The sequence below is a fragment of the Lepidochelys olivacea genome, assembly GCF_965140295.1.
Source record: "Lepidochelys olivacea isolate rLepOli2 genome assembly, chromosome: 7".
NCBI lineage: Eukaryota > Metazoa > Chordata > Testudines > Cheloniidae > Lepidochelys > Lepidochelys olivacea.
In genome coordinates, this window is record NC_140417.1 from 119,846,453 (window position 1) to 119,860,300 (window position 13,848).

Below are 13,848 nucleotides of genomic sequence, written 5' to 3' on the forward strand. Positions count from 1 at the left end.
TCACAATGGGGCCCTGATCCTGGCTGGGGTCTCGAGGTGTTGTAATCTAAACAATACTAAGAGGGCAATTCTTACTGTTCCTCTTAGCAAAGAAATATGCATATGTTATTTTACTCTAGACAGGATGGTGACTACAGGATTGATTATGGAGGCTGAAAGTCAATACATCTCCTCCATTTTTCCCCTTGACAGCTAAAATCTATTCCCCCCCCCCCACATACATAAATGTGGAAACTCTAGCAGTGAGATGTGTTTTCTCCCCTTACCTGACACACTCTTCCATACCATTTTCTTCATGTGCCAGACTCCCCAGAGGCCTGCAGAACTTTACAGATGACATGATTCAAATCCACTTCCCTACCTACCTGGGTGTTCTCCAAACATAAACATCTGGCTGTGATGATCCTGTTTAAATACAAACCATCTGTCGCCGCCCACATTTTGTGAAGACCCCCTGGGATAATCTGAGATATGGCTGCACTCTTACGTTTCTCGTAAACTCATTAACTTTCCCTTTTAAGATGCCTTTAACTTAACTATGCCTTCCTATTGACATCAATGGGAGTTGGACAGGGCCCTAAATTTAGACACAAGGTGTACTGTGTAGCAACATTGGGGAAAGCCACAAAAACAGGGGCAGAGAGAGAGGAAGAGGTTGTCAACTTCCAGGGAAGCAATGGGCATGTAGCACCTTTAAAATTAGGCCATTTTTATATAGTTTTAAGTGCCTAATTCTAGGAACCCACATCTAAAAATATTGGCCTTCAAGTGTTTAAAATGAAAGTTGGCAGACTGAAACTGCAAAATATAACTGGGGCACCAGAGCAGGGCTGATAGTGCTCATTGGGCTGGCCTGACTCAATCCGACTCCAAATGGCTCCTTGTGTGAATGAAAGTGGCCACCATCAAAAGAAGCGTGTGCTCCATCCCTTCTGATGCCAGAGTTCTGGAGACAATTGATATCCAAGAATTTAAAACAAGATTGACAGGGCCAGATCTTCAGCTGGAGCAAACTGACTTAACTCTGTGGAAGTAAGCGAAATTACACTGACTTGCACCACTATTTCCTTCTCCGGAGGGAACAAAACACCAACCACTTCCATTGACCCAACTTCCAAATGGCTCCAGCAATCGTTCACGAGGAAGGTACTACTCATAATGGGTGCTACTGCCATCCTTGAGATTGGGAAGGGAGAGAAGAGTGCAGAGGATGTGGTTTATTTGTCTTCTCTGGAAGGTGCTCAGAGGCTATGGGTGATGGGCATAGTATAAACCTTGGACTAGGCTAGGCTAGGCTATTTATCTGTAAGGCCAGGAACCAAGAGTACAATGGTCCTCTGGATGTCAATGAACTATGATTAAAACGAGCCCTGGTGCATACCACCTCCCCACACACTACTTCCCGGGGGACTCCAACACTACTGAGATGAATTACAAAAGAATCAGCACTTGTCTCCCCACCGGTTGGCTCACCCCACCATACAATCAATAATTCCGCTGTTGGGATCCATGCAGAGGCAGAAAGAGCTTCTTATCTTTCTTATTAACTAAACAACACACACAACTAATTATGATGAAATGAGTTTGACTTCAGCTGCTACTTTGCCCCACAGGGCAACCTTCTGTCTGTCTCCTGAATGTCCCCAGGGCTGTATTGCTGATGTAAGGGGCTGGGGCAGGGGGCGGGGTTCTTGTTTACCCTCCGGTGACTTTGTGTTTAGATTATTAAAAGTATCCCACTGTACCGCTGTCCTTTTAAATGAATTCAGCCCTGTCTAACCTAGGGAGCCAGGATCCTGCCATGCGCTGTGTTAGACTTGTGGATCGTAGTCTGAGGTTACGGGGAACTCCTAACTCAGTTGGAAATTGACTGCCAGGTGCATCTTGATGACACGGCAGTGTATTAGCTTGATCATCTAATTGAGCTGCTCGTACGTGATGATATGAAGATACCCACTTTGTTGTTTTGCTTCATGATGAAGATTAAGGCCTGTGGAGGCAGCAGCACTTGATTACGGAGCTCTTTATTTATAAAATTCTCTCACATTAATAATGCAGTGACAGGTGAATTTGAGATGGGCTGTTATCGAACCATTCTCACTAACTATTTATCATCTGCTTTTCTCTCCAGCTTTTCCTGTCGGGCTCATCACTGGATATGTAAGGACCTTATATGTTTAAAGTTTCTTTTTTCTAGCAATTATGATTTTAAATCTTTTAAGTGTCTCTCCCTGCTTCCCTACAGGGCAGTGGGGAGAGATTGGCGCTCGGTGCTTCCCCCTCTCCACACAGGTGACATAGCTAAGGTCTGCCCACACTGCAGCTGGAGGTGTGTTTGCCAGCAGGCGTAACTTTGATCCAGTTAGCAAGCTAAAAATAGCAGCGTAGCCACAGCAGCCTGGGCTAGCGGCCAGCGCAGAAGCCTGGCTGAGTCCCTCAGGTGGCTAGCCCATGCCGCCGCAGCTCCACGGCTATTTTCAGCGCTCTGCTCGATCACAGCTAGCGCGTGTACGTCTCCCCAAACCGGAAGTTACCCCTCCAACTGCAGTGTCGACGTACTCATGGACTGTAAGCTCTTTGGTGCTGGACTGGTTTTCTAGTCCGTGTTTGTACAGCGCCTAGTACCCTGGGATCCCCTACAGCTGCATTTGTACAGCGCCTCCTACCCCAGGATCCTCGGTGCTACATTAGAACAAAGAATTGATAAACACTAAATAGTAACGATAGGTGCCTTGACTCAGCCCCACGTAATGTATTAGTCAGCACAGCTGAGCCAATGTGGCAGAGGGTAGCAATGGGCTATAAGGAGGGGCTAGTGGCAAACTGCAGTGCCTTGGGAGCAAGTGGTGCAAGGGGGTGGGCGGAAAGGAACCGTGCCTCTTAAAGACACAATTACTTCCCTGGGCTCTTTGTGGGTTGGAGCCTCTGTACACTGCCCCGTATTCTGGGCTAGAGGGGATAATCTAGCCCACAGACTGCTGGGGCCATTGGCCCAGTTCCTCAGATGTATTGAGGTGTGTTAGCCAATACATATATGCTAGCCATAGTATTAACATAAGTATTGGGAAGTTATGTTAACTGAATGTACTATAGTCTCCCGACAATTGTGTCAACGCTTGTCAAATATCCCATAATACCGTGCAGGAGCTGAAGTAAACTTTGGCTTAAGTAGTTAGGAAATTTGTCAAGATCAGGACATAGGAGTGTTTTACCCTAGAGCCGGTAGGGAGTTACTCTCACAGGCTAATACTGGAAGGCTCCAAAGGAAAAGGACAAGGTATATGAATGTTCTACCCTGGTACAAGCCGAGGCCCTACACGCCCTTTGGTACCTGGAATGCCTGTGTTCAGACCAAAGATGAGAAGCACACCACAGTACCAGATATGGTAGAAAACTGATTGGTTAAATCTAGTTTCAACTGACGTGCACGCTACCTGGTAAACAGGTAGGGTGCAAAAAGATGGTTTTAGAGGTGTGACTTTGGGAACACACCTTCTGCATAAGGTGAAAGTAACAACGCTGCACAGGACGGCATCCCGGAGACCGGTATCATATTGAACCTCTTCCCTGCACTATATTATTATTGCTTTTTAGCAATAAATCTGACTGATATTGGTTATTAGGTTTCTTTCATAACAAACCAAAGAGTAGTCAGGCAACTGCATATACAATTTATCAACAGGTGCCTAACTCCCACTGAAATCAAATCCCTTTGAAGACTTGGGTCACGATGCTTGTTGTTTCATCTGGCCCTTGGAGGGGGACTGGGGTACAGACTGTCCTATGGGGGTGTTAATATTTGATTGAAAATTCTGCTTGGTAGAAGGCTTAGCTGATTGCACTACGTTTTTGGATTTGTCACTGACTAATTTTCAGGGTTCTCAGAGCCAGCATCCAGCACCTTGTTTTTATGCTAAACCGAAAGAAAATTAAAAAAATAAAATATTAATCTGAATGGGGTTTAAAATGGAATTTGCAGACTCATTGACATGTGCCCAGTTCTAAGCGGTTGGATTAAATCTCCCCTTTGCAGCTCCTGCTGCTGGGAGTCAGATTGCATGCATTTGGTTTGTTTTCCAATGACCATCTAATGCATCTTTAATCCGCCACTGATACTCAGTCATTGCAAATAAATCTGCAAAGGTCAAACACGCTTTGACAGCCTAGAGAGAGGGTTGAGGATTAAGGACTCAAACTGAGAGTGTAGGTATCCCCCGTGTGTGCAACAGGCCGCCGAGTTCTTATCCATGGCTTCCTTCTTGTGTTAGCTACAGATGAATAGTCGTAGGAGGATGCATGTTAACAACAAGCTCACCAGTTCACCAGCCCTCATACATTTAAACCAAAGGGCCCCTGGATAACTGTAAGAGATGAGCAACCAGCACAAAGGCCAAATGTTCAATTCAGACCTAGCTCACCCAGGGTCTGGTTGCGTATTTGAACCTGATAAACTGGTTTGTGATCCTGCAGCACCCAGATGGAGGCCTTGGGAAAGGCACAAACCTCCCCATTTTCCTCACACACAAGAGGTGTTTGCAGCCTGCACCCTCACTTGGCTACTCTCCAGTGCATGCCTGGGCCACAGAGCGGGCTAGTGCAGCGGGTCTGGTTAGCCATGGTCCCATCTCCTCCCTGGCTCTCTCAAAGCAATTTACACCATGGGGGTGTAAGGAAGAGGCAGGGACTGAGTCCAGGGACTGTGATTGCTCCTGGTTGTTGCATGGGATTTCCACTTAGAATCATAGAAACGTAGGGCTGGAAGGGATTTCGAGAGGTCACTTAGTCCATTCACCTGCGCTGAGGTAGGAGCAAGTAAACCTAGACCATCTCTGGCTGGTGTTTGTTCTTAAAAACAGGGATTCCACAGCATCCCTAAAGTAACCTGTTCCAGAGCTTCCCTATCCAGAGCATTAGAAAGTTTTTCCTAATACCCTACCTAAATCTCCCTTGCTCCGAACTAAGCCAATTTTTCTTGTCCTATCCTCGGTGGACATGGAGAACAATTGATTACTATCCTCTTTATAACAACTTTTTACACATTTGAAGACTGCTACTATGTCCCTCCCCCAGCCTTCTCTTCTCTAGCCTTAAAGGTGCTCTGTTTTTCCAACCTTTCCTCATGGGTGGGAGGCTCCTTGACCCCAGCACCTCCACACAAGGGGGTGGCAAAATCTGGACCTAAAGAAATCCAGATTCCTTTCCACCTGATTTGGGGCCCAGTCCTATTCCCATTGCAGTCAATGGCTGAATGCCAATTTCCTTTCATTCTTTGGAAGATTTAGTGGGAAGCTTTCCCCACTTTGTTTCCAAAGTTGCTTGGAATGAATTTCCGGTTTTATTTGTTGGGGCGGAGGAGGTTCCTTCCACCTTGAGGTTTTCCATAGCATGCACCCCATAGTATCCCATCAGTGCCTCTCCATTTGTACTGTCCAAGGTGTCACCACTGGACACAGGTGTCTACACTGCAGTTAGACATCCGCAGCTGGCCTGTGCCAGCTGACTCAGGCTCGCGGGGCTCACGGTAAGAGGCTGTTTAATTGCAGTGTAGACATATTGGCATGGGCTGGAGCCCAGGCTCCAGGACCCTGCAAGGTGGGAGGGTCCCAGAACTTGGGGTGCAGCCCCAGGCTGAACATCTACACCACAATTAAACAACCTCTTAGCCCAAGACCTGCAAGCCCAAGTCAGCTGGCATGGGCCAGCCACAGGTGTCTACTTACAGTATAGACATCCCCTCGGAGTAGAATCTGATTGTTAACTGCTGCTGCAATGATCCCAGGGAGAGCACTGGAGAACTTGATGTTATTTTTCCCTATAGCTACCCAATTTTGGGCTCTTTTAAAATGCTTTTTTAAAACCAGGATGTGGTAGATTTCATAGTTAATGCAATATACGTGTTAAGAAATAAAGATATATTAACTATTTATCTCAGATAATCTAGAAAAAAATTCCCCAGCGGATAGTAATATATTTTAGGATAATCAAATCTCTGATTTTTAGTAACTTGAGAAATTCCCTTTAAATATCATAACAATGGGACCATCTGCAAATGCCCTTTGTTTTTAAGATTGCTAAACGTCTATTTCAGATACAGTGTGTGCTGTGCATTCCACGAAAGGTAATCTGTGTTTCTCCCTGGGTGGTTAACCCCTCTCTTGGATTATACAACTGTATTTTTACTAAAAACGGTCCTGGACCAAATTCATAGAACCAAAATCATTAGTCTGAGCCAAATGCACGATCCCACTCCCACAGCTCCCACTGCCTGCAGAAATTAGAGGACGTTCACCTCCAGGGGGTCAGATTCAGCCCAAAGTCTATGGCAGCTTCTGCAGATTTAGGGCCAGTGCATTCATTCAGGGTCTTTCCACCGACTGCCCACAGGAGTTGGATCAGGCCCACAGAGATTCGCAGCAGCAAATCTGCTGCAGAAAGGTGGAGGCAGCAGACAGCAAGTGCAACCTCCCATCCACTGTGGAGCCTGTAAGAGGCAACCCTGGCCACAATTGCAGGCACTGCTGGCCAGGAAGAAGGCAGGGCCAGGTCTGATGGGGAATGCACTGAGCAGAATCTGCCAGCCAGGCTCCCCTGGAGTCCTGACTGCAATTCAAAGCTACCTTTCCCCAGAAGAAAACTCTCATGGAGCAATACCAACCTGAGTTAACCATGGCCTAGGATACAGGCGACCAAACTGGCTCAAGGAGGAGTAAATGTACCTGTCCCTCTGCTGGTTTGGGAGAATCTGGTTTATGAAGTTTGCACAGTCTGATTTGATCCACTTTCATTTTTCCTTAAAGAAAGGTAGTGCATGTTTGCTCGGTCAGATCTTCAGCAGGTGTGAACTGGCATAGCTTCCCTGGATTATCTGGCCTTCCATCTTTAATCTGATTCCAACAATACAACCATCAGTTGCCCAGATGATGACTCTTGCATTTCAAACCTCAAACTGTATATATATTTTGCTCTGTGCAAGTCAATCTTTACACATAAAGAGGTGAAAATTGTGCACATGGTAGCTGAAAAATTCAGTTCTGGCCATTAGCAGCCTCCTTGGCGAGATGCCCGTACAAGGCTTAGTCGAGTTGACAACTCTCTGTCGCCAGGCTAGTTTATGCCAAGTTGTCAACAAAAAAAGAGTGCCGAGGAACAGTGGCTCCTCCGAAGGTCTGCTTTCTGATTAGGAAAAGCCCTCGGTGCTCAGTGCTATAATTCCTAATGCTTTACACTAAGCAAAATGTAATCCCCAAGTGGAGACATATGCGACATATATCTTGCAAATACACAGAGCCTGATTCTCAGTGACCCCTCTCCTGAACTTAGGGCAAGCTGGGAGGTCGGGGATGGAGGGAGGTGGCATTTAGTCAGCTTTACACTACTTGTATTCTGGGGCTGTGCAGAGATCTGCTCAGCCCCCGAGGTAAATTAGAGCAACCTCAGGAATGCTCTAACCCATATTCAGCTTCCAGTGGTTCCCAGTGAGCCGTGGGAAGTGGAGACTAGCTGTAGTGCTGTACACTCCGACCACACCACTTAAGGCAGGTGGTGAGAGCAGGGATGGCATTGAGCCCATGTGCCAGTTCTACACCAGCTGGAAAAGCCCCATGCACAGAACATATTCTAGGGGGCCTTTTTCACCTATTTTGAGCCCCTTTACTCTGCTAGCGTGGCACAAAGGAGCCTTACTGAAAGAGAAAAGCGGGCCCCCTGTGTGAACCAAGGAGCAAATGGTTCCCTGGTTTCATAGTTGAGCCTCCGTGCAGACACACGCCTGACACATTAAATTCAGTTTATCCCATCCTGTGTACCTCATCAGCTGTCTCTTTCTTACAGGGCTGTCTCTGTGTGAAAAGAAGCGCCGTTTAACAACCTTTACCTCTAGCTTAAAAGCGGCATCAAACCATGCAGGGACATCAAACGAGTCTATTGGTCTTTCAATCCAGCTTCAACGTTTCTGGTTACGTTGAACGTCTGAGCTCACAAGATATTTGACATTTGGCTAAGTCTTCCATACAATAACACTCTGGTACTATGAAAGAAGTCTATTTACAATGGCTTTGAGCCTGTAAATGTCACTCAGGCCACTCAGAGGAGAAACAACATACACCTGGCAACGGCCATTGCATTCTGCTAACAAGGGGATATAGAGGTTATGTTCTAGTTACTGTTTGAAGGTGCTGCTGTGGTAGGGTATGTGACTTATTACAGTGTATACTAAATAGCTCCCAGGGCAAGCTGATTGGGAGGAAGAGACTAGAAAGAGCTGACGCACCAGTATTTGAAAAGAAATGCTGCCAAATAGCTTTGGCCCAGTATCTAGTATTGGCCCCTAGCGCGAGAACCCAGGAACTGAAACAAACGAGCAGAGTGAACTGCACAGCAGCTGAGTGAATGGTAAAAATTAAATGCCATAAGGAGGGGAAAGTAAAGTGGATCTTTAAAGTTCTTTCCATTTCAACAATCTATCATTAGACATTGACGGTAGCAAAGGTAAGGATTTTGTTTTCATTGCAGTTCCACTCTGAAAAGCGACCGTAAGAAGGGCATGATGGGGTTTCAAGTGTATTGCTGCTGAGTGATTTCCAGACCAAACGTGTTTGGTTTCCAAACAGAAAGAATCCCCCACCCTCCCAAAAAAACAGCCCTTGCAAATGCAATTCGGGCTCCAAGTGCCAGATTTTCAGAAGAGCTCAGGAACCATTTAGGCCCCTAAATAAGTGGCTAGATCTTTAGCACATCCTGTCAAATCTGGCTCTAGGATTCCTTTCATCTCTCTTATCAGCACCATTAATAACCTTCCACAGGCAAAACTGTGTTCTCAATAAGAACGGCGCAACATCCCTGCCTTTGGTGGGTTTGCACAGGAGTGACTGGTTGGAATCACAGAATCATAGACTATCAGGGTTGGGAGGAACCTCAGGAGGTCATCTAGTCCAACCCCCTGCTCAAAGCGGGACCAATCCCCAACTAAATCATCCCTTAGCAAGCGATTCGGGTGAGGATGCCCAAGGAGGAACAGAATACAGCTTTGCTGCCATGGAGCTATTTTGGCTCTGAAAGGCTAATGCAGCAAAAACTAAACTATGTCACCGAAGTCAGCAGATCTGCCTCAGAATCAACCCAGAAAGCAGGTCTGCTGAGTGTAATGGTGCCACATAGTCACTTTCTAAATATATGGTTGTTCTTCTTGACAATGTCTTTGTCACCGGACTCTGGGAAATAATCACTTGAATCTGAAATGAGTTGCTCACCTTTTGATCGAGACTATAGGCCAGAATCCAGTCCTCCTGCTTGGGATGGAACAGCAGGCTCTGGATGTAAAAGTTCAGACGGTACTTTTGATAGGTGGCCCCTTCATCGGAGCTGATCAATATGCTGCTCTCAATCTCCGGGTCACCCAGGAGCATTATCTAAATAGGACAATTGGAGAGAGAGAGAAGGAAACAGAACAGGGTTAATGGGAAAGTCAGAATCCATGTAACCTGAAACATATTTATATAAGAATGAACTGGCAACACTGCCTTAAATAAGATGGAATCAGAAACTGCTCAGCATTTCATTATCGGCCTTAGACTGCAAACAGCTCATCAGGATTCCCTAGGGTTTTTGTTTGAAAAATTGGAAAATTTTGACTAAAATGAACGTTTTTGTTTTGATCCAAAAGCCAATTTTGGTTGAATTATTTTTCCAGTGAAAAATTTTTGACCAGCTGTAGTTAATGTAACATATATGGCATATACAGAATATCTTATACTGAGATGGGCTATAAAAGATTCACTGGCACTCACTGGAGATGATCTGGATAGCTTACTTGTGGCTTCATCACCTAGGAGGACTCTGCTCATTTCAAACTCCAGCTGACAAAACCATTATACCACAGCACACTATATTTTACACACCTCCACCATGTATATAGAGAAAATAGAATAAATCAGAACCATGAGACACGTATAGTCTAAAAGAGTTGTGAAGTTTAACATGGACTTCTGACTTCCCTCACCTGCTCTTCGCCCACTAATCCATCTCTAGCAGGACTACTTCCAATATCCCAAACCTCTGAGTTGCTTCAAACAGCCACCAGGTTTATTTGTTTCCAACCTGCCACTGAAGTGTCCCCCACTTTCTCCCCAAATGTCAAATTCGCTTTCCAAATGTACAGTCTCAAGTTCCAAGATGGGCAGCATTTGGATTTAAGGTCCCATATCTTGCTACCTTGCGGAGCTAGAAGTGAAAGTTTTATGCCATTGGAAAGGGGAGATTTCCCAGCCTGGCTGTCTGTGTCAGCTGTGCGGTCAGAATTTAGGCACCAGTTTGTGCGTGCGTCATACTTACCATCCCTACTACAGTGATTGTTCACATAACATTTAATGAAGCCATTTTTCCCCAGTGCAGGACAATGAAATTGTTCTATTTCTGCAAGTAGGGAGATAATTCATGCCTCTGGATTTAATTAGAACGTAAGATGAGTATCATAAAATGTCTTTCTTCTATATTATCTTTTACCATTCCCTATGTCAAAGTAACCAAGAAAACCCTTTGGAAAACCTTAACTCAGCTTGCCATCTTACTAACATCTTGAGAAAAACAAAGCACATTACAGCCAATGTAATACAATGAAATAAAACAAACAGTGGGGGCTAAACTACATATATGCTAAACACAGCAGGTTATTGATACAGTAGAAGATTCAAAAAACACTACTTCCTTGTCCATTGGAAATCAAACCTAGGATCCACCTCTTAGCTGCAGACCTGAGACTCAATACAACTTTGTTCTGTATAGTGTCTCCATATAAACATTGCTCCAGAAAGCTTTACCGAGTTAAACAATACAAGACAATTTAGGGACACAGACGAACATCTAACCAGCGACCATTTAATCATACAAGTTCCATTAGAAAGACCGGCAAGAATCTGTATTAGGCCCCAATCAAGCATAGCACTTGAGCAGGCCTTTAATTTTAAACATGCAATAAATCGCACCTGAAACATAAAGTGAAACTGACTTGAAATCAGAAGTGTAATTGCATAGCGTCCCTTTTCACTGCATAGAGCTCTGTGAGATGCAGAAAGGGGGTAATCAGGATTAAATGATTAAAATTAAACTATTTTTTTTAATTCATTCTGATTTAATTAACCAATTTTGATTAACAGAGGAAAGGACTTTTCTGCGGAAGGGTTGTTGTTGTTTTTAAATAAGTATATGATCTTTAATCTGAAAGTTTCCATTTTAAAGGCAGTTTTTAAAACTACTATCCATCATCAGCCAATTTGAATGGAAAACAAGTGCTCTGCAGAAAAGTCCCTCACCAAGCTCAGAAATCCACTATCCTGAGATGCTGTTGACCTTCATGGCACATCTCTTTTGGGATCCACAGAAGAATATTCTACTTGCACAACATCATAAAGCAATCTTTACCTACTGATACTTTGCTGGCAACAGAAGGGTACTTAGTACTGTGATCTGCTTGCCACCATGGGCAGCTGGCTAACAGAAGACATCAATAAATTGGTAATGGAAGCTCAAGAACCTGAGGCCACCAACCAGGAAAAGGAACAGGTCAGCTCTTAATCTTGGATTTTCCCCCTTTCTAATCAAATTAAAACACATGCCTCCTTTCCTCTGGACAAGAAAGGCTTTGCTCTGGACAAGAAAGGTTTATTCCCCATTTTGGAAAAAAAGCTTTTGCTATCACGTATAGCTTCCGCTGGGAAGTACTGTGCTCCAAGCTATATCTCTTTGCATTCAAAGGGTATTGCATGTGTAAGAAAGATATTTGTAGTGTGCATTAGTAACATTTGCTTGCATCTGCAGACTGGTAAGCGAGCAAGGTACTCCAGGTGGACCTTACATTTAAAGGCAGGATACTTGGGGAATAAAGAGATATTCCATAATGATGTCACTAAAGGTTACCAAGCTAACAAAGCCATATATTAAAAGTTCACTTGCAAAGTCTTGTCCTGAGCTCTCGAGATAGAAAGCTCAGGGCAGCTAGATATAGTCTGGACGAGATTTTTCAACATGGTAGACATACAACAGGATGCACAGGGGTCCTGATCCTGTTATTTATAAGTGCTGTCACAGTGATGTCAATGGGGCTATTCATGGGCGCCAGGGCTGCAGAACGGGGTCCGAAATGCAGTTACAATTGTGGATTTGATTTGCATGTGCCTTTGCCATGATTGCACATATAGCAGCATTATCATAATGGCATAACCAGAATAGCCAAAGCAACAACGGAGATATTGAGACGGGCTTTGCCGTAACATAAACCTCAAAGTTCTCGGGAGATCAGTGGGACTCTTTCTCCTGATATCAATGGACTTTGGATCAGGAAAACAGAATGTGGGAGGAACAAGGAAAAGAACTGTGTGCATCCACAAGAAACACCTCTGTCCTTCAAATTCACCCTCAGCTCAAGTCCTAGTTCCACTCTCTCAGTTCCTAGCAGTTTGTAGGCAGCACCTGAACACTGGGAACATACAGAAGGATTATTTGTGGCCTGTGTATTCCCTCTTTGCCCTACCACATTGTGGAATGTCTCCGGAACGGTAACTCTTCTCCTGGCTCACTGTGCTGGCTTGAGCAAGCTCCTTAATCTCCCTGCCACATCGAAGATAATAAAAATGAGCCCATTGTCACTCATTGGCAGGTGACAAGATCGCATTGCTTCCTAATGAAAACAGCAGGGCTTGAGATTTTGTCTGGAGATAAACCAAATGCTGTCTCAAAACATGCACAATCTCAACCGCTCCTACGTTTTCGTGCAAACCACGTCATCTTAGATAAAGGAAAATTTCTGGAGTGCAAAATGGCCAGCACAAAATTACAAACCATGTCTCCCTAAGCACAGATGCTCAATAGTCACACAGGGGGGTTAAACCTTGGACCTACAATACAAAACGCATCACCTCCTACCACTTGAGCTGAAGGAGACATGTTTACTATGGGTAAGTATGGTCCCTGGGACCAGGTACTAGACGGAGACGAGATCATATCCACTCCCCCACTGGGTCACACATCAAATCCTTCCCTATCCAATCCTTCACCAATCCAATGCCCACTGAAGTCAAACACTCTTATAATCGTCAGTTTGTTCGGATGAGGTCCCAAATCCCCACTGTCTCCACATTCAAGCCCCATCTGAAGTCTCACTTCCTCCCACAAGAAATGAATTATAAAAATAAACCATCCAAAGACTGTTCTCCTCCTCTGGGTTTCCCAGTGCACCTTGCTCCCCCCTCCACCCCCAAGCCTCCTTGACTCCAAGCTCTTTGGTCAGAGACCGTCTTCATTTGTACAGCCCCAAGCATATTGCCAGCACTTAATTGTCAGCAGGGGAGGAGAGACAGCTTGCTTACATTGGAGGGGGCACAAATCAATGCTCTGAGCACCCCACGTCTTGCAGCAGGGGACATAACAAAGCCACCAAAGAGTGGAAACTTAACTGGCAACCTTAGTGAGAAAGAGGAGGCAAATAAGAGCTGCAAGAGAGACTGCTGACAGCTGGCCTTGCTAAGGGCTCGTTACATCGGCTGCTCTCTCCCCTCCTTCACCCTCCTGCTTCTGCAAAAGACTATATCATCCTTTCTATTAAAAGGGGTGGGGATCGCACTGAAGTATCAATATTACTACTGAGGGTACCGTCATTATAATCCATCATTCCATGCAACACTGGCCACAAACAAAGCAGCTCAGAAGAAATAGGAAGTGTGATAATGGTCGCAAATAAAAGGCCGTTCTGTGTTTTTGCAGCTGGGGCTGGTTCAGTTTGATGGTGCTTTAACTGGGGGCGGGGGGAGGTGGGCTGATAAGGAGGAAACAGTGAGTGGGTGATTTGGGGTTTATTTT

The 13,848-nt window shown here is 45.0% G+C and overlaps 1 protein-coding gene across 1 annotated transcript in view; it reads right to left on the reverse strand.

Moving 5' to 3' along the window:
* The window catches only part of SORCS3 (sortilin related VPS10 domain containing receptor 3), a gene marked incomplete at its 5' end in the record, with an annotated part of 489,210 nt that overhangs the window by 186,378 nt on the left and 288,984 nt on the right, over positions 1-13,848 (reverse strand). The window contains one exon of the mRNA XM_084635451.1: positions 9,249-9,407. Coding sequence (XP_084491577.1) covers positions 9,249-9,407 — 159 coding nt within the window. The remainder of the gene's footprint in view (positions 1-9,248; positions 9,408-13,848) is intronic.